At 43.3% G+C, this 21773-nt stretch overlaps 1 protein-coding gene across 10 annotated transcripts in view; it reads right to left on the bottom strand.

Moving 5' to 3' along the window:
• The window catches only part of PIDD1 (p53-induced death domain protein 1), a 52233-nt gene that overhangs the window by 10085 nt on the left and 20375 nt on the right, over positions 1 to 21773 (bottom strand). For 3 of the 10 annotated variants that reach the window (XM_053285574.1, XM_053285575.1, XM_053285576.1), the window contains exons 3-9: positions 14567 to 14940; positions 13414 to 13827; positions 10012 to 10215; positions 8246 to 8300; positions 5094 to 5295; positions 3767 to 3895; positions 1906 to 2085 (exon numbers count right to left, since the gene is read on the bottom strand). In XM_053285574.1, the coding sequence (XP_053141549.1) occupies positions 1906 to 2085; positions 3767 to 3895; positions 5094 to 5295; positions 8246 to 8300; positions 10012 to 10215; positions 13414 to 13827; positions 14567 to 14831 (1449 nt within the window). In that variant the 5' untranslated portion in view covers positions 14832 to 14940. Of the gene's footprint in view, positions 1 to 1905; positions 2086 to 3766; positions 3896 to 5093; positions 5296 to 8245; positions 8301 to 10011; positions 10216 to 13413; positions 13828 to 14566; positions 14960 to 16226; positions 16329 to 16358; positions 17000 to 21253; positions 21747 to 21773 lie in introns of those variants that run through there. The other 7 variants (XM_053285578.1, XM_053285579.1, XM_053285583.1 and 4 more) reach the window with 7 other exon arrangements.

Here is a 21773-nt window from a genome sequence, read left to right as displayed (position 1 = left end):
GAGAGATCTGATGTGATGCAAAGGACTACAGTCAGCACTGAAAAACTAGGAAAGCTCTTTGGGACCCAGTTTTAGGCTTCAAGAATCAGATCTATAAAGGGATCCGTTTGATTCAGAAGTGCTGGCCTTTTAGTTCTCAAGTCCAGCTTAAGCTCAAATAGTGACTAATCTTAGCAATCTTCTGGTCTGACAAGTGATGTGGATCAGCCTGCACAAATATCACTGACACCATCTGTTGGTTTCAGCAGAAAATCTCCAATGTGGGAAAGGTTTATGGTGGCCTGAGAATGTAATAAAATCTATCTCTCTATAAATGTGGGGGAAGCACGCAGAAGGGCGAGCATTAGCCCAGAAACCTCATTTGCTGGGTAGGATTGTCATGATTCTCTTTCTAGGTTGTAAAGTAAGATGGCACGGAGCGGTGGCATTTCACTTCCAGACCACCCACAGGTCGTTCTATTACATTAGCTTATGCAAACTGAATGTTAGGGGGGTGGGTGGGTTAAGTTTTTTAAAAATGCCACTCATTTTGAACACAAATTCTGCACTCAGAATAAACTGTACAGTCATTAACTATATGCAAGGTTGTTTTTGCATGCATTATTTTGAACCTGATGCTCAGACTTTTGAGGAATGCTTTGACAAGGAGACATATAACAAGCACAGGACAGATAAGCTATGAGCAATGTAGATATTTAGTAAGGGGAAGCATTGAAAATCCTGTGAAAGGGGTTTGCAGCATGCAAGACACACAGAAGTTCTAACCCCTGGACACGAGAGCCTCTTACAGCTACTACTGGTTAGCCTATCAAACTTACCTCTGCAAACCTAAGGGCTAGAACCTTATCATTTAAGAATTCTGCAGTGACCAAATTTGGCACCCAGTAAAAATGTTTGATGTGATCTTAATCTATATTTGAATTATGACCTCCTGTATGGATTCATCCCTTTTTCTATGCATTTATTCAACTTTGGATCTTAATTGCAAATAATCTATTATATTAATTCTCTGGGTGTACCTTGGAATGTGTGTCCCAGAACCCAGCTGATTGGCTGGGTGGCGGACACACCTGATTGGCTGAGGCACACCCAGGAGGATTGGTTGCCGTGGCGGCGGCCCAGCCATGGAGGCCAGAGGTGGCGGGCCCAACCCGGCCGCGGAGGCAAGGCCCAGGGGGGGGGGGAAGAAAGTGGCAGGGGGCAGAAGTGGCAGTGGGGAGGAAAGGTGGCTGGGCCCGGAAGCAGAGACTGGGGGGGGGAGGTAACTGCCGTCCCCAAAGAATGCACAGATGCTCTGTGTGGGGTCGGCTAGTGTTATATTAATTCAGATGTAAAGGTAAAGTGTGCCGTCGAGTTGGTGTTGACTCCTAGCGACCAAAGAGCCCTGTGGTTGTCTTTGGTAGAATACAGGAGGGGTTTTCCATTGCCATCTCCTGCACAGTATGAGATGAAGCCTTTCAGCATCTTCCTAAATCACTGCTGCCCGATATGATGTACCTCTCCTATATATTTGTTATATGAAGTGTTAATATGTCAATGTAACAAAAATTATTTTAAAAGGGATATTTGATGTGAAATTCTGCACATATTGAAAATGATCCCTGAACTCTTGACCCCACATTCCTAAACAGAGCTACGTGCTGGTACGGAGCACTATTAATGGAGTTTTAAGAGCCAATACTGCAGAGTCATTAAGACAAGGACTGAAGGACCTTGAGTCATGATTGCACAAATTACATGCTAGGGCAAGACTGTTTGTTAGGGTAGGTCTTGAGTTCATAACTTTCCAGCACTCATGTCCTACACAGACTTTATTGCTAAGCTTCCAATACTAGGACATTATTTGCTGGCACACTAGGTTTCTTGGGTGGAGGCTTGTGTTTGTTTTTCAAACTCATCTCCTACCTGGAGCTTCACTGTCCTCGTCTCCAAAGTCACACCAGGAGGAAAAGTCACTTTGATGTTGGGATCAACAGTTGAAAAAAGCAACACCCCTTCCTGAGGGACTCTGCATTCGTTCTCCACAAGGCGTGAGACAACCAAGAACCAGGAGAAGTGAGGGACACTGCAGCATGCCAAACGCTTCTAGTAGAAGGTGTGGAAGAACACACAAACACACACTCACTGTTAACATGCAACAACACTTGCAATACATTCTAGTTCAATAGCCAAGTCAGTTTTAACATTAAACTGCAGTTCCCCAGTTTGTACATAATGAGAAACTGTGGCTAGTTCTTCACAATTCTTGCACACAAGAGAGGAGAGGGGAGCACATGAGCCCACAACTTTCTTAGTCTCATTCACGCAGTGCTAAAGTATGGTTTACTGTGATGTTTGAACTGGACCATGCATTTCACAAATATACAGACACAAGTATGGACCTACAACAAAATGTTGCAGTGTATCCCTGTGCATGAGCATGGTGAAAGTTTTAGGCATCTTTACCCCCGCAGAAACAGAAGCAGTTGTGACTGTCTTGAGGGAGTATTCTGTAAACTGAGAAGTTTCCCAGTTTTTGTTCAAGTCCTCTTTCCCGCACTCCTTGCCACTGAGCTCCGCCCACCTACTTGTCTGTTTACTGCCCTCTGAATCGGCAAACATCCCACTCTATTGAGTTATATTGAGGCAGTTGTTGGGGGGAGGGGGCGGGTTGGGCCCTTAGGGTTTTTTCCTTCAGATTTTTGTGAAACTGATGTATCTGCAGGTTACTCTGCTAGTATTTCCCTTTCACCCACATGTACTTGGGTTATGCATCCACAAGGACTGCAATATTTCCAATTCTTCAGGAAAGAGATATAAGATACTAAACTTTTCTTGAAGAATCATCTCCTGGACAGCACAAAGAACATGCATGCCAACAAAAGTATACAACCTATCTGCTATGAAAGCCACCCAGCCCATGCATAATTCACACTTCAAGTGTAGGACTTACAAATAATATGCTTAGGAACTGGATATTAAAACATGCTTCCAAGTACAGAGTGTTTTGAATGACAACACTTTGTACTTGGTCACTGTGGTATTATTACATTTGGGGTAGGGGGGATTCTGACTTGGAGGTGTTAAATCATAATCCCAAAGATGGTAGCTTTGGGATTATTAGCTGGGTTTAGACCATCATGAGAAAGGTTAGTTTTACCCTACTGATGAGGTGTTGCTGCAGTAGTAATCCTGCTCAGTACGAGAGGAACCACAGGTTCAGACATTTGGTATATGTGCTTGGCTGAGGAGCCAATGGGGTGAAGCTACCATCTGTGGGATTATGACTGAATGCTTCTAAATCAAAATCCCCCCTCAAATGTTATGATTCTGCAGTGCCGTGGAGCCTTGGTTGGCCTTGGATAGCTGGGCCACCCGGCCCGGTGCAGAGGGCCGTCCACCTTGGGAGTGGAGTGCGGTCGGAAGGGGGCCACCTCTCACCCGTAGTGCACCGCACATTTGTGGGGAATCTGGTACCAAGTCATTCGTAGACGACCTAATCCTGGGTGAGGGTTTTGTACATAGTAAGGGAGCTCCTCGGTGCTGTGGTATTGTTATGTATAGGAGGGATTCTGACTTAAGAGGCATTCAGTCATAATCCCACAGGCTGTAACAAAAGCCCATCCTTCCTCAACAGAGAAAGGAAAACAGAAGCACAGTGCTTTGTTTCAAGACAGGTACCTACTCCCTTCAAGTTCATGGCAGGCCATCCAAGTGGCATTCATTTGATGCAATGAAGAACTCACTGAAAAAGCAAGATAATTGCTCAGTTTTATGTCACGCTTACCTTTTGCTTCCCTTTCCACTCCACTCTGGTTCTTAGGTCACTCCATGTCTCCCCACTAGAAGTTCGAATTATGACCTCGCGCTCTCGAAGGGTCCGAGGGGAGACAAAGGGCAAACATATCTGCACCTCCTAGCAGATGAAATAGAGTAGATTGTTTCCACAAGTCTACAGCAAAGAAGGCTACCCTACCCTGGCTTCTCAAAGCCAGAGTGCAGCTGGGGAAGATCTGGGAAGTAAGAAAAGGCTGCCAAAAGGCTTGATTCCAAGAGGCAACCGGAAATGACAGATTATTGAAGTGGTGTATGGAAGTTTGCATATTGGACCATCAGGACTGAAAAAGTGCTGCAGTTCATCCCTTAATTAGAGAACTAAGGGATTCCACAGATGTGCTAGGTTCATCCCATGAAGGGTGTGGATGTGTGCTTCCATCCACAGGTTCTTCCTGCACAGATCTTCCAAGGCTGACTCCAACAGTAATTTTGAGATTAGCACAAGCTGTGAAACGTATATACAAGTATATAGGAGTCATGCTATCAGTCTATGGCTGGCTTTCAAGGGGCAAGCTTTAAAACTGGCAGGCAGAGACTTTAACAGAGTGAAACTTTATTCTGTGCAATTCATTTTTCATACCATTAGCTTGTTATACCCCCTGAGCCTTTGGAGATAAGGCAAGGAATAAATCTAAATCAACAAACATTTAGTAGCTTATTGGAATATTCTGAGCTACAAGGCAACTGTTTATAATATTTCTTTGTTTGCAAATAGTTTGTGTGTGCACCTAATTGGTGCATTTCTATATAGAAAATAAAACCAGAAAAGGCCTGGTTTCATGTCTTTCTGAGCCACATCCTCTGAACTGAAAATTCCTTACCCTGTTCTCACAGCCTCCACATATCACACAAGCAGGATGCTTCAAAGTGTGTGAAAATAGAGGGGAACTCTGCACATGCACAAAAGCACTCTCCCCTCTATTACTTCACATAATCCAGAGCCAATCTCTGACATTACAAACAGGTACAAAGGATCAATCCGAATGAAACATGGGTAAAATTAGGTCACACTACTTCAGTATTAGCCTCAACTACAAACTGATATTTGAATGCAGCTGAGTTGCAATCACATTTAGTGTGCAGCTAATCAGCAGCCGCCTCTTCAGTTGACCAGTTTTTCATGCTATTTTAAATATTTGCATCATGTCTTTCCATAAGCAATGCTTAAGGCACTTACCATGCAAATAAACACAACATGCTAACATAGGAGTTGCAGGTTTTATATGAATAAGCACAGTTTCAGTCTGAACTCCTTTACTACTCATAATCAATCTTACCTCCTGGAATTCAATCCCATGAGGCTTCAGTTCCAGGACTTCACTTAGCAAGATGTCATGGTGTCTCAGCTTCACCCACTGGGGATCAGGGGAGCATTTTTGGAAGCGGATAGTTACTGAAGAAGTGGCAGCACCCCGGGGGAAGCAAAACCGGACACCACAGGACAGGAAAACTTTGCACCCTTCAGGTGTCACGGTAAAGCTTAGAAGATAGAAACAGAAGCAGCAAAGCTGTCAGGATACTATAAACCTCTTTCCTCCAACATTCTTGCTGAGTTTCACAAACACAATTGATCATCAGATCAGAATTCTAGACTCAAGTTATGAGATCAACAATTACAGTATGATTTCTTCTGAATTCCACTTTCTCCAAATTTATGGGCTAGAAGTTCCATTATCTGTTGAGCAATATATATTTAAATATCAGTTGTATTTGCTTTAAAGATACAATAAGAGGAAAAAAGAAATATAGATAGTACAAAGAAGTTCCAAATACTAAACAGTTGATCCCACAAGGGGAAAGAAGAAAAAAAGATGGCCATCCTGGAAAAATACCACCACTGAGCAAAATTAAAGAGCAACTCATTGCCATCCCTCCAGAGATCCAAACTTTGCTAACTGAATTATGAGGACAAGCAACAAAGGAGCAGTAGTATGTATTTAAGAAGAGGTAAGCTCAACACGCTCAACAGCATCTTGGTTCCATGTCTGGAATATTCAGAGGATAACCAACAAAAACCAAGATCATCCTTGCCATTCTCAGGCATTCTCTCTCAACTTTCTCCCCTCTTGCACCAGTCTGGTTGTTAATGGTGATCTTGTAACCCTGGAACAAACAAGTCTTTATCTTAACTAAACTGGCACTACTGTACCAGTATAATATCTCAAAAGGATAACATACTCTTCTCATTCTTATGTGGGGAATGCGTGCAGTAGTGGTTAACAGAGGCATGGGTGCAACTGAACTGTATATAAACTTATAAACTTTGTTAGCCATCCCATAACAAATTGTATTATTGCCTTGATAAAACAGTCTATCTTGGGTAAACCTCACTAATCTGCGAAATATATTAACTGAACTCATTTCCTTAAAAGAGTTAATGGGGGGCGGCAGGAGGTTGGATCTAGTAATGAATCAACACAGCAACATCAAACTGATTTGGGGAGCACAAATTAAGGGCAGACTTGAATCCTGCATGTAACATTGTCAGCCTTTATTGTACTATTAATGGGCAAACTTGAGTAGAGACTTCCAAACTTTTGATACTTGGGTTTCTTTTTTCTGGATTAAATGTGGAGGCACAATTTACTGTTGCATTCAAAACTTCACAACACATTCTCAATCAGTTCCCAGGACAATGGATAAGCACTCCTCATACAGATGTGAGATGCTGTGAACTATCTCATGGCATCTTGGCCTTCCCTTGACCTACCCAGGCAGAGCTCAAGATGAGATCAGGCTTTCTGGACAATGGTGGAGGTTCTGTGTTTCCACGGCTATGCCTAATAGGGATGTGCATGAACCTGTTCAGAGGCCTTCTTACGGGCTTCTGAACAGGTTCAAACTCTGGGGCCGGTTTGGAGGTGACGGGGGTGCAACTTTAAGGGTGGGGGAGTGTGCACTCAACCCTCCTGCCACTTTCGCCCCGCCGGCCCTCCTTCCTGGTAAAAACCTTCGGGGTGGCAGCATACCTCCCTGCTGGCCCTTCCCTATCCTTGGCCAGAAGTACTGGGTGTGCGTGCGCCTGTTGTATGTGTGCGCCCACACACACACAATGGGAGCACGCGCAGCTTGTACTTCCGGCCACTTCCGGCTAAGGATGGGGCAGGGGTGGCAGGGAGGTACGCTGCTGCCCCGAAGATTTTTACCAGGAAGGAGCGCCGGCAGAGGGAAAGCAGCGGGAGGGGTGAGTGCACACTCCCCCACCCTTAAAGTCGCTCCCCCGCTGGCTTTGAACCGCTAATTCGCCATTCTGTACACATCCCTAATGCCAAACAGGTAAAGGCTGCATCAGGAAATCCCAGTGCATTCTTATCCATTTCCTTGGGGTGACATCACTGCCCATATATTGGCAAAGAGAGTGGTGATCAATGCTGTGTGGGACCTCCCCAATCTGATGGGCATAGACTGATGAATGTATTAAACATGGTGGCTTAAGTTTTCAAGGCCCCAGCATGCACTCAGAGTGTTACTGGAGAAGGGGAAAAGAGAATGAATGTACCCATGTGGATGCAAACACCAGAAGAGCACCTTAGTTTCAGATAAGAAAATAAAATGTTACAATGATTACTCCTACCTTACAATACCTTGTGAAAGAAGAGTGCTAAGAGACAGATTTGCTTTGGACAAAAGGGATGGTGTTTACATTACAGTTATTGCAGGAGAAACAACTGAAGCTTCATGCTCCAACCTTCTTATTGCTTCAGAATATATCTGACTTACAGCATGATCCCAAGCATGTTTTTTCAGAAGTTAGGTCCCACAGAGTGTGATGGAATTTACTCGCGGTAAAATCAGTAAAGGACCTGATTATGTGGCCCAAAACATTTTGGTGTCTGAGGGAGAAAGCTCTAATTGTGTCCCTCTCCCTCCAACAGAGGCAAAACTATAATAATAAGCTAAGATATTGACAACTTGCTTCCGTTTCATAGTACTCTAAACTCTGCCGCCTGAGAGGGCCACCTCACCCTGCCTCAAGGCAAGGCCAGTCCTGCAAAATACTCAGGACGTGTTCCCTCTAACAAGGATTACCAGGTGTTGTTGACTACAACTCCCATTATCCACAAGCAAATGGCACTGCAGCTAGGGATTCTGGGAGTTGTAGTCAACAACTGGGAATCCCTGTTAGGGGGAAAACTGCTCAGGACTAAGGAACAGGTCTTCCAGCACACATTTCACAGCTTCCCAGCAAGCTTGGCTCCCAGAATTTCCCTTCAGACATCAAGCACCACTTCTTTGTACGGATGGTGGGATTATTATTTCATGCTAACAACCCTGAGAAAACCAAATCTAAGAAAGCTAAATCAACGATTGTTTAAACAAGTTCTCAGGGCACATCTTGTATACTACAAAAGTGAGTTAGCAGAGAACTCTGACAGAGATACTTGACAAAACACAGGAAAACATGAGTTAAAATAACTATGTGAAATACCTATCCTCACCAGCCGACAGAAACAATCTTCTTAATTCTTTGGGGTTGGAATCACCTACAACAAATCAAAAAAATAAAGTGTCACCGTGACTTCATTCACATAAATGCAAGTGCCTTTGTGGAGATTGGTCAGGCATCAACACCCTTTTTCCGTAAGGTCAGTCCTATTCCATCACCTGAGATGGAATATTAACCAAATCTCCCACAATATGTTTCCCCATCACATCTTCCCAAAAAACTCTGCAAACTTAATTAAAATAAGTGTATGCTTATGTGTGAAGTAAAGTTTTTTATTCTGCAACAGTGACTGGATTACTTCAATGCGCTCTATGTGGGGCTGCCCTTGTATGTGATCCGGAAACCACAGTTGGTTCAGAATGCAGCAGCCAGGCTGGTCTCTGGGTCATCTAGGAGAGACCGTATTACTCCCGTATTGAAGGAGTTACACTGGCTGCCGATATGTTTCCGGGCAAAATACAAGGTGTTGGTCATAACCTATAAAGCCCTAAACAGCTTGGCCCTGGGTATTTAAGAGAACGTCTTCTTTGTCATGAACCCCACCGCCCATTGAGATCATCTGGAGAGGTCTGTCTGCATTTGCCACCGGCTCGTCTGGTGGCTACTCAGGGACGGGCCTTCTCCGTTGCTGCCCCGAGGCTTTGGAATGTGTTCCCTGGTGAAATAAGAGCCTCCCCATCTCTGACAATTTTTAAAAAGTCTTTAAAGATGCGCCTGTTCATCCAGGCTTTTAACTGATATTGTTTTTAATGTTGTTTTAGAGCATTGTTTTTTAAAAAAATTAATTGTGTTTTAAATTTCTTGTTTTTGTTTTTAAATAATGTTTTAATGTTGTTTTTATCTTGTTGTAAACTGCCCAGAGACGTTAAGTTTGGGGCGGTATAAAAATATGTTAAATAAATAAATATGAATAAAAGTATGCAGCAAAATGGAGGCGTGGGAGACATGCAGCTGGATTTGTACAAGGATCCAGCCTTCGAGATGGCAGAGAACATGAGCAGATAATCTCGGATGAATACTACAAAATGGTGCATGTGTATTTGTGTGTATTTCTAAAGTTCATCTTCATGCCTGTTAATGATGGTGTGCCTAAGTAAGACATGCAGACAAGCTGGGATTCTCCAATTCATGTCACAGTTATCCTTAATATTTATATATAGCACTTTTGCTCAAAGTGCTCCATATTTCTCAGTAATCATTACAACAACCCTGCAAGAGAAGCTAGTACAATTCTACTCATATTGGAGTTGGGAAACTGAGCAACAGCTGCTTGCCCAAAACCACCCACAGAACTGATGAATTCAGATTTGAACTTGGGTCTTGCAGACCCCATTGTTTAAAGTTCACCCATCCACACTGAAGGGGGGCAGAGATGGGGGGGAGGCAGGAACCCTTTAGAAGTCAGAGTGACTTCTACCAGTTTCTCTTTTGGTTTTTATAGTCTACCTCATCTTCTCAGCATCCCTCACCTATCTTCCAAACTTTTACCTTCAGCCACATCTAATTAAAGGCCTAACAGGATGTCCACAAAATCTAACTGGACTTCAGTAATCTTTCAATCAGTCCTTGGTATTGTACACTCCTGCGAAAGAAGGCATGTATCTTCAGTTCATTTGTATGTCACCACAAAAGGCAGCCTCCTTCTGTGCCTGCCAAACAGTGGATCACACTCCACCTCCCACATCTCACTGGAGAGAAAGAGACAACAGCTGCTCAGCAGACAAATCAAGCCCAATAAAGGCAATTACCGGGTTGCGGAGGTACCTCTGGTTCTCCTAGAGGATTACCACGGAGATGCACAAAAGGGAGGCTCTGGATCTCTGGAGGGATAGTGCGCAGCCTATTGTTTTGCAGATCAAGCCTGGACAAGTTGGGGAGGCGGGCAAGGGATGCAGGAACTGTCACCAGAAGATTGCTGTGAAGATGTAGCTGCCGCAGAGATTGCAAATTGGCTGCATGTCAGAACAAGAATATTAAAGTTACAGAAGTAAAAGATCAACCAACACAGTGTGAATCCCTATACAACAGTCCCTTTCCCATTCACATATTCCAAATCTCCTGAAAAGGTACTTGGGATCTTGCTCTAATCACCACAATCTGTGGTCTCCAACCCTGAAAGATACACAAAAGCCACTACAATATACTTTATACAGTGCACTCCTACCAGAAATGCTGACTATACAGAGGGCCTTATTCCAGTTTTGGATGTGATGCATAATTAACAGAGGGAGGAAATCAGGCTTAATAATTGGGATTGTAGTTGACCTCAGAGCTATAATAATAATAATAATAATAAGACCAAAATAATCCCAGTGGTAATTGGCGCCCTGGGTGCAGTTCCAAAAGACCTTGAAGAGCACCTCAACACCATAGGGGCCACAGAAATCACCATCAGCCAATTACAAAAAGCAGCTTTACTGGGAACAGCCTATATTCTGCGACAATATCTATAACAACTGACAATAAAATTCAGCCATCCTAGGTCCTTGGGAAGGACTCGATGTCTGGATAAAACAAACCAGTCAATAACACCTGTCTGACTGTGTAAGCAAGAAATAATAATTCTATTTCTATACCGCCCTTCCAAAAATGGCTCAGGGCGGTTTACAAAGAGAAATAACAAATAAGATGGATCCCTGTCCCCAAAGGGTTCACATTCTAAAAAGAAACATAAGACACACACCAGCAACAGTCACTGGAAGTACTGTGCTGGGGGTGGATAGGGCCAGTTACTCTCCCCCTGCTAAATAAAGAGAATCACCACGGTAAAAGGTGCCTCTTTGCCCAGTTAGCAGGGGTTAACATTTCCCCCTACAACTCTCCCAATTTTTGTTCTCCGCTCACCTGTGGCACTTCATACTCTCTGGGTACAATGCAGCCCAAGTAAGGGATGTTTAAGTCCTGTTGCTTTCAGTGTCATACACAGCAGAGACATTACATAGAAAATCCTAAGACACACACACTCTGGAAATGTTTTTCTTGTTTTCCACACAGGCGAAACAGTGGACAAACTTCTGAATATTTGATTACAATTTTTGTAGGGCCACAACATTCAGACAAAACTGAAAACTGTTTTGCGGATGGATCTGGTTTTTTAGTAGCTGCTTCCTATCCCTGTGATAAGTTTTCTTTCTTTCTTTTTTTAAAAGAAAGAACTTCATTCAACACAAATACTATCCCTGTGATACATGATGTAAAAACAACTGTACATGTCACCTACAGAAAGTGCTACTGATCTTTAAGGCTTTATTCCCACTTCAGCACTTTACAAGGCCCTTTCCCCAGTAGGAGGTCCACTGAACCATTCCATCTGGTCTTTCAAGCCTCATTCTCTGTGTCTCCAACCACGGCTTTTTCATGTCCCCTCTGTGTTGCTGGCACTCCATTCTTCGGCATCTGGTTTCCTTAGGACACTCAGTATGCACACATATACATGGTATTTAAGAGTCACTGCAAAGCCATAAGCAAATTGGCTAAGCCCAGACAAGAACCAATGTTCGTTTACATATGGGAGTCTTTTTCATTACATCAGGGATCTCAAACCGCAGCCCTCCTGCAGCTGTTGGCCTACAACTCTCATAGTCCCTGGGTACTGGCCCTTGTGATTGGGGATTATGGGAGTTGTAGTCCAACAATATCAGGGAGGCTACAGTTTGAGATCCCAGCTTTGTACTGAGCCTGAGGCAATGGATGTATGGAAACAGGACACCAGCAGCATGTGGACCAGGTAAATGTCTTGGTGGTCAGGCTGTGGAATGGCGTTTGTTCACCTGTTTGAACTACAAAATCCTACAGGAATCTAAACTCTGTAGGTCAGGTTTCTTGAAGCTTCATTGGCAACAAACTGAGCTGTATTAAACAAAGAATCCTTCTAATCCATGTGGTAGATTATGGGTACACTCTCTATTGGTGCCAGATACTCTCTCTCCGAGAGAAGGAGCAAAACAAAACAAAACCAAAACCCCCCAAAAGTGGAATTATTCCTGAATATTAGGATAAAAGCATTTGGCATAACAAATATCTGGCTACTCACACTGTAGGCAAGACTGGATTAAAGGACATGGGGACCTCACTGAACTACATGTTGGCACCCTTCATTTCAACCTTTCAAGCTCACGAGTTCAGACACAGAGGCAAGCCCCCTTTCCTTTGCCCCATTAATCCCATCCCTGGAATCTAGGACAAAGAGAACATAGAATGTTCAGAGTTGGGAGAGACCTTGGAGATCTCTGTTCCATGCTCAGTGTAGGAAATGGCTCCAGCATCCCTGGCAGCTGGCTGCCCAGCCTCTGTCTGAAAACTTGTAGAAGATTTTACTTCTCATGCTATCAGTATTTGAAATATCTTCAAAACTGGGCAATACAGCCAGTACCTTTGTGAAGGTAACAGCAACCATATCTTAAGCCACAGGGAAATTCAAGATATATACATAGATATACTTTTATGTGCCTATTATACTATACTTACAGCCTGAAGTACTTCTGCCGAGTGATCACCAACACTGGTGTGGTCACCAGTGCGGCCAGAACCTAAGGGGTATACTTGTGAGTCAAATGGGCCGTAACCCAAAATTTGGCTTTAAAAAAGTCAAATCTGGCAACAGAGGTCACCACCACTAGCCAGATTAAGCTGGCTATTACTAGTAGCAGAGCCCTTTTGGTGGTGGCCCCACAACTTTGAAACTCTTTACAGTTAAAGATTCACCAGATCTGCAATACTGGCTCTTTTTTTCTTGATGGGGGAGAGAGTGGTTAACATTGCTATTTAGGCAGGCCTTTGGGCTATAGATAGTGGGAAGATGCTGCTATAAAGTTTGAATTATACTTTATGTTAATTGTGATGGGGATATTGTGGGTCAGAAATTTTTAATGTTTCAAATTGTAGTTACTGGGGTTTGTTTTAATTAATGTTGCAAACCACTTTGAGAATGTCCATTGAAAAGCAGTTTATAAAATGCTTTAAATGAACAACCCTGATCTTATGTAACTACTAATCCCCACGGAGTTCAATGAAACTTACTTCTTAGCAATAGTGCAGAGAACTGCAGCTGTACAGCGTAATCCAAAACATGTGTTTAGGTTACAGTATTAATCTCAGCATTTATCTAGACCTGACAGCAGTTTATGGGCTTCTCTTATTTGTGATCTTACCAAGAGTGCTGGGGATTCCTGTTAATAGATTCCCTGAGAGATCCAGCTCTGTGCAATTGTGCAGGTTCCCCATCTCATCAGGAAGCGATTCCAGTGCATTTTCAGAAAGGTCCAGTGTCTGTAGTACTGCCAGCTCCCCTATGCTCTGTGGCAGACCTCGGAGCTGGTTCTTCATGGCAGAGAAGAAAGTTAGCTTCTTGAGCTGGCCAAAGTCCTCGGGCAGTTCCTGCAAACTGTTGTGGCACACTAAGAGACTATGGAGGTTGGTCAGCTTCGTGATGCAGGGAGGCAAAGCACTGAAGTCATTGAAACTGAGATCTAGATGGCCGAGGCAGCTCAGCACCCCGAACTCTGGAGGCAAGTATGCTAATGTTCCTCTTTGGCATGCACCGATTTCATCCCTGATGTGTCCACCTACAGGTAGCAAAACACAGAGAGTGACCTTACAAGCATCTCTGTTAACCAGCCTCACAGAAGCACATATATTTATAACAACAGGTAAGACTGAACCGAGTTTACCAGAAAGACAGTAGGTTAAAGGGGACTCAGTCTGCATCCGCACTATAAATTCTAACTGGTTTGAAAGTGGTTTCACCGTTATGGCTCCCCCTTCCAAGGCATCCTGGTAACTGCAGCTCTGTCAGGTGCTGTGAATTAGATCACTGCACGCTCTCCACAGAACTGTCCAAGTCAACTGTCAGAAAATAAAGGTTGCAACCCTAAACATATTTCCTAAGGAGTAAGTCCCATTAAGCTCAGTAGAGAAGTTGGTAGGCTCAGGCTGAAATAATGTTAACAGAGATCCTAATAGCCTCACTATGTCTGCTTGCTCAGAAGTAAGTCTCCCTGTATCCAGTTGGAGCTACTCCCAAGTAAAGGTACAGAGATTACATCCATGCCACTCAATCCTATACATTTTTAAGTAAACCCCACTTTCAACTGTATTTGCTTTCATATAAATATGAAACCACAGTATCAGTTAATCTTGGGAGGATAACCAGGACCCTTGAAAGTCTTTGCAGAAGGGAAACAAGAAGCATATCTAGATGGAAGGTAGATGCTAAAAAGAAAATTTAGTTAGGAATTTTCTAGTTAGGAATACTAACTAGAAAAAAACAGTTGAACCCCCCCAAAGAACAAACATGTAGTTTACCTTTCAGAACAAGGGATTTTAAGCCCTTCAGGGAAGGAACGGTGCTCAGCGTGGAGGTGATGAGGTCCTCATTGCAACTCAGCCTCAAGAATTCCACCTGCAAGACTTCTTCCTTTCTCATCTCAAACAGCTCGAGGAACTGGTGACAACCATCCATGCAGACATCCAGGTTGAGCCTATTGCCAGCCAAGCGGGAGCCAGCAAAAGCACCAGCCCCCAGAGTGCCCTCCCCCAGAGGGTCCCCAAGCTCCTGTGGCTCTGCCATCTTCTGGTGTTACATTGCTGTGGGCTGTACATGTTCCAGCTTGCCAGCCAAACAAGTGCTGGTGACGCCACAAAGAATTAAAATGAAGGATGGAGGAGAGAGGAAGGCTCTGGAAAGAAAGGACAAATCTTTAAAACACATACACTTGCACAATTTGTCTGGAAGCAAACTCAGCTGTACTTGAAGCACCACAAGTATAACAGCTTAGTACTACCTATATAAGAGTACAGCATAATACACCCTCTGGCTGAGGTACTTGCATAACATGTTGTGGAAGTGGCATAATATAATGTGGGAACAAAGAACTGGAATCTGATACAGAATTAATAAGAATATTTATATACTGTTTTTAAACAAAAAAAGGCCTCAGAGCAGTTTACATAGCAAAAAGGATAAGAATAAGAAAGGCTCTTTCTATCTCAAAGAGGTGCATAACCTTAAAACACACACACACACACACACACACACACACACACACACACACACACACACAGGAGATGCCAGCAACAGTTACCTGAGAGACAACATATATGTGTTTTAAAAATCTATATTCTACTTTTGTTTTGTAAAATTCAAAATGGCTTACAGAAAAAATATTGAAAGCAACAATCTAGGCTGTTCTCTAGAATGATATTGTGTGCACCCACTTGAGAGAGAATGCATGCATGCATGAATGAATGAATGGCTTTATTGAGATCATTGATCAGTTCTATATCTCATATATGCATGCATGTATAGAGAGCATGTGGGAGTGATACAACTGTAATGCTACAAGACAAGGGGGAAGACTTCAAATAACTGGATAACACTCAGACGCTACATTGCTCATGAGCAGTTCCATTGAAGTTAATGGGATAAGTTCCTCATTACTAGCTTGCCCCAGTTTCATTGGGACTAATCAGTAGTAACATTGCCTGGATATCAGCCAATATTGCAAAGTTTTGGGTTCCTCGGCAATTCTATATAGTAATTTCAGACCCACCACTGAGCTAGGAAAGCCATCTGAGGGTGCAAGATTAGACAAGAGCTTAAGTGTGGAGAGTTTCAACACAAGAGCAAGTGCCAAATAAATTACATCTCACGTCACATGATAGTTCCTAATATGAGAGGCAGCAAACACTGGCCAACCTAACAATTCATAGACTATCAGGAAAGTGAAAGCAGATTATGCTTTGGAAGTAATTTTTCCTAACCCAGATGTTGACTAAAGTTGTTGGGGTGTGGGTTTTTTTTTTTAATGAAAAAGAAATGGCACTCAGCTTAAGATGCTTTTATTCAACGAAATACGCTTTCCGGGACTGATCCTGGGCACTGAAAACAGGACAAAGTCGCGACTTATCCCTCATAATTGTGCGAAAGATTGTAGCCTCTTATCGCAATCCAAATGGGGTTTACCAGGAAGTAAGTTGCACTGGAGTCTACGGAACGTAAAGATCCTGAGTATTCTTGCTTCGGATCAGCCTGTCAGTATCCACAGGAGGAGGAACAGCTTTGCAATAAGTTTCAGGAAAGAAACAGAAAACTTACCCGGAAAAAGTTAGTGACGTACGTCACCTCCCTCCCCGCCCCGAAGCAATAGGCGAGAGCCCCTAATCCGAGTTTAAAGATACATCTCAGTGGTCCCACTCCGGTTTAGTCTGCTTCCCGCCTTCAAGCATGAAAAGATCCTTACCCGGGCTGGGAGAACATAGTCCGTCTTTTCTTGATCATTTTAATAACTCCGATCCTTCCCAAGCCACTTTCTTGGAAACAAGACCCATTACTTTCAGTGCGAGTTAATTCCAAGTAAGGCTACTAAGGATCGCAGCCTCAGTATCTGCCTCTAAATTGTCGTAGCTGCACGAGTCCTCCCATGTTTGCATATTGCCGCCGCAAAACCCAACGTCTAGCAGTACTCCTTTCTCTTAAAGAGATAGCTAGCTAGCCCCTTTCCGCCCCCGCAAGTTTTCAAACTGATTGTGCTTCCGGCTTCGGCAAGCTAGGAGTTACAACAATGCTTAACGTCGTGGAGAACAAGCAACGGCTGCTGGGGAGTTGCTGGAGAACTCCGACCGAGTCCAGAAAAACTAAGTCAGTTGTGATCTGCCCCTTTAAAAAAAAATTCATGCTGCCAAGATCTACAGTTCACCTCTCTTTTTAGGAGCAAAGCACGGAAGAGCTAATTTTGCTGAAGTTAGATCAGCGGGTTGGGCTGTAAAATCGAATTAGATCATGTTATCTTTTACTGACTGAAACATACACCCTACCAATGACACTTGACTTAAGTATCAATGGAAGTCCATTCCTTGGCTGTGAAATAGATCTTAGCCTAATATGGTGTCTCCGGATGACTGAAACAATGAAAAGAACAAACCCAGAACTGTACAAACCCAGAACTGTACTACTGGCCACAAAACTTGAAAGTATCACCTTATAATTGTGTCATTTAAATTATAAGAACAAAAACAATGCAATTCTGGTTCTTTCCCCAGGTCTTTCACATTTGCACTATCTACTTTGCAGCCAGCTGTACAGCCATCATGCAAGTACTGTACATATTTGCTTTCTATTAATGTTCCTGGTTAAATTATATAATAGCAATAACGTACCACTTGTATTCATTTATTTTGCAAAGCCACAGCCATATAGGCAGTAATATACATAACTTAGGCCCACACCCTGTAAGCCTGTACATAAAGGTGCAACTTTGTAACTCCAATTAATTAGCTTGGAGATTTGCTATATACATACTCAGGAAATATAGAGCAGATATTTTCGTATGAAGAACATCTCTTCCCTGAGGTGAGTCTAGGCTAAATAAATGATCCCCAGGTCACAAGCTACAGCTGCAGAATGTGCCACCCAAACACAGCAATTTCCCACAAGTGAACAGAAGGTAAGACTCAAATAGTGATTTCTCATATGTAACTCTGAGTAACCCTTTGCTGGCACCTTTGATTTGTCAGCTATTCTTAAATTGCCTCAGTTTTATGCTATTGACAAAAGAGCTTTTCCTGACTTACACTGTATATAACAGCCTTATGCAATGAAATAAGTGGCCACCTGGGATACAGGCACCATACGGTTTTTCTATCTTCTATCTAATGTTAAATACAGGCTTTGCTATTTCCCTCTGGAGAGTGTCAGATTAAGCACTCTTTTTAAAAACAAAACACATCATCCTGATGCCATTTAACTAGAGATTGAGCTTTGCCTCAGTGCCAACTTAATTTTATCCAGGCCATATTTTATCTCAACTCTCATCTAATCAGAAGTTTCCTGGTTTTAATGCTTCCTCTGTATTTAAACTTTACAGTCTGTGGTACAAGTGGTTTTTGGGTAGTTTCACGCACAGCGCTGCTGAAATGTTTAAAGGGGACCTATATATAAAATATAATAGCAGCCATTGTTATTGAAGATCCTATGCACATATGAATTTCTGTAGGAATCATATCATGCAAATGCAAGGAGAGCTGCCCTAAGGCACAAATATGTGACCTGTGCACTTCATGCAGCCTAATCCTATACATGTTCATTCAAAAATGTCCCACTGTATTAGAGGAGGCATACTGTTTATGTATATGTATATTCTTCTGGTCAATGACTATAATCAATCTAATGGGGCATACTTCAAAGAAAGTAAGTGCACACAGGATTATAACCTATGTCCACATTGTTGCAGAGAAAGGTACAAGGAGGGCCATCCATAGGATAAATAGCATCCTAGGCGAGTGCTTTTGTCCCTCCACAATTAATTTATCAGGGTTGCCAACTTGTGTTGCTTGTACAGGATTTCAAAACCTGTTCCCAGAGTCACCTTAAGTGGCACAGTGGGAAAATGCTTGACTAACAAGCAGAAGGTTGCTGGTTCAAATCCCTGCTGGTAACAAAACACCAATATTGGGCAGTAGCGATTTAGGAAGATGCTGAAAGGCATCATCTAACACTGTGCGGGAGGAAGCAATGGTAAACCTCTCCTGTATTCTACCAAAAGGAAAAAATCACAGGGCTGGGGGCACCAGGAGTCAAAATTGACTTGACAGCACACTTTACGTTTAGTGTTCCCAAACTTCCCGAGCAATGCCCATTAAAAGGACCCATATTTGTAGTGTTTATAGTGCTTGGTAATGTCACTTCAAAGTAAAGCCATGTTGTTGTAGTAATCATTTTTATCTGAAACATATTACATCAAACTGGGAATTGATGGAGTTAGTATCACCTGCAGAACTGAAAGACATTCCCCCCCCACCCCCGGCTTCCTAGCTCACTGCAAACAGACTGCTTAACAAAGAGTGAGCCACTAAGCTCATATTGGCACCCCCTTCAGATAGATGCCCAAGGCTGATCCACTCCTGTCCAGCTGATCCACTCCTAAGGCCATAGTGGGTGCAAGAGATCAAAACCACCTGAACCTCTACTTTCTGATGTAGCAGCTCAGCCCTGATCCTAAATGTCAGGTGTAATATGCTAGTCTGATACTATGTAATTTAGAAGGAAGAGTTTAATATGGCCCAGTGGCGGCCCGTGAATGTGCCGCTGCGGGGGGCGGGAGGCACCTTTAAGAGTAAATGCATTGGGTGCCTACCTCCGCAGCCACCGCACATGAACACTGTGCAGAGAAGTGGTGTGCCGCCCAGCAGCCCCTGCGATGGGGAATCGCCGCCGCCACTCTCCTGGCCGCTGGCGGGGGCTTGGCTCCATGTCAACAAGGTGAGTGGCAGCGATGATTCCCCGCCACAGGGGCTGCTGGGCGGCATGCCGCTTCTCTGCACAGCGTTCAGGTGCGGCAGCTGCGGAGGTAAGCACCTAATGCAGTTACTCTTAAAGGTGCCTCCCGCCGCCCTCACAGCAGCGCGTTCACAAGCCACCACTGATATGGCCTACTCCCAAGTAAGCGTGCATAGGACTGAAGCCTTGATTTCTAAGTAAACAATTTAGGTCTCAAACCATTACAGAAGCATGAACTTAAAATTAAAGTTCTGAACTTTAATTAACTAACTAAATTAATTAACTCACTAATTTAAAAGATCTGACTTCAGTCAATCATGCACTGGTGACATTCAGATTGGATTAGTGCTATGCACTTTAAGTGGGGCTGCCCTTGAAGATGGTTTGGAAGTTTCAGCTGGTCCAGAATGCTGCTGCAAGGATGCTTGTGGGCACTACTAGCTTCTTGAGTATTACACCCATGAGGCAGCTTCACTGCCGGCCAGTTTGCGGCTTGGATCTAGCTTCAAAGTGCTGGTTTGGACCTTTAAAGCTCTACGTGGCTCGGGACCGGGGTATGATAGACTGCATTCACCCATATGACTCTGCCAGGGCCTTTCGCTCATAATCTTGAGCACTGCTTGTGGCTTTGCCATTGATTCAGACTTGGTTACCAGGAACAAGAGACAGGGCTCTGGAATGCCTTCCCAAAAGAGCTTTGCTACGCTATCTCCTGAGTCCCTTAGGGTTTTTTAAAAAGATCTGAAAACCTACTTGTTCAGAGACTTTTTAATGTAGACTACAGTCTGGTGAGTTTTTAATTTTAATTTGTTTTGTTTTAATTGCTTTTATTCTACATTTGTGTTTTATTGTGTTAAACTTTATATTACTTATATTGTTTTACAATACAATGAATATTTATATACTGCTTTTCAACTAAAATTTCCAAAGTGGTTTGCACAGATATAAATAAATAAAATGGCTCCCTGTCCCCAAAGGGCTCACAATCTGGAAAAAAAGAAACATAAGACAGACACCAGCAACAGCCACTGGAGGGATGCTGTGCTTGGGATGGATAGGGCCAGTTGCTCTCCCCCAGCTAAATAAAGAGTATCACCATTTTTAAAAGATGCCTCTTTGTTCCATTAGCAGGGCATAACTGAGCCACCTTGAGCAGTATTGTACTGGAGGAACAGGATATAAATATTTTAAATAATAATAAAGAAGTTAACATTAAGAGTGCCACATGAATTACATGGCACAATTTTTACATTCACATACTGCATTTGGAAAGCTTAAAGGGTCCTCCCCATGGCAGTATCGTTTCAGAAATGAAAATCCATAATCCAATGCATTGGGGACCATCCAAAAGGAAAAAATCAAACAAGCTTTCGAGTTCATGGAGGAGAGGTCTAGCAATGGCTACTAGTCGGAGGGCTGTGGGCCACCTCCAGCCTCAAGGGCAGGATGCCTCTGAGTACCATTTGCAGGGGAGTGATAGCAGGAGAGAGGGCATGCCCTCAACTCCTGCCTGTGGCTTCCAGTGGCATCTGGTGGGCCACTGTGCGAAACAGGACGCTGGACTAGATGGGCCTTGGGCCTGATCCAGTAGGGCTGTTCTTATGTTCACCCACCATCTTTTTCCTAGCCTGATGAAGATATAATTCCATAGGACTCGGAAGCGTGGTGTTTATGCTTTGTTGCTTTTTGGTAACCTACCAAAACACATGACCTACTTTTGAACTGCGGGGTTTTCTTCTTCTGAGCCAGCATAGCCATGTACGATTCTGAGAAATAAAAGTGCAGTCTGAGCTCACAGATGCACCAGAAAAGCAGACCTCAAAATCCCTTTGCTCCCAAACGCAAAAAGAATGGAAAAAACTCTACCGAAACAAAAACTTCTCACCCCTCATTGCATGCTACCACGCTTGCTGATGCCTCTTCTTGTGACTAGCGTTGCCAGCTCTGACTGTGGGTACTCCTCGAGATTTCCACACACACACCCACCCCATTTTTCGCTACATCCATCTATTCTATCATGACTTCCAGGATTGCTTTCGGTAGTCATCTGGTGATGGGTGCTGAATTCTGAATTCCTACACTGTGATACAGAAGCTTTAGCCTGCACGCTCCTAACTTCGCCTATGTCTTGAGACATGGCGACGGTAAAAACTGCTTTTTTTTTTTTTTTTTTGGCTTTGTAGCTGACTTCTGATCGATTTGACTGCTGCCTCTAGTGACATGGTGGCCGGAAAA

This window comes from Hemicordylus capensis, chromosome 1 (assembly GCF_027244095.1).
Source record: "Hemicordylus capensis ecotype Gifberg chromosome 1, rHemCap1.1.pri, whole genome shotgun sequence".
NCBI lineage: Eukaryota > Metazoa > Chordata > Lepidosauria > Squamata > Cordylidae > Hemicordylus > Hemicordylus capensis.
This window is presented reverse-complemented; position numbering and strand designations above follow the sequence as displayed.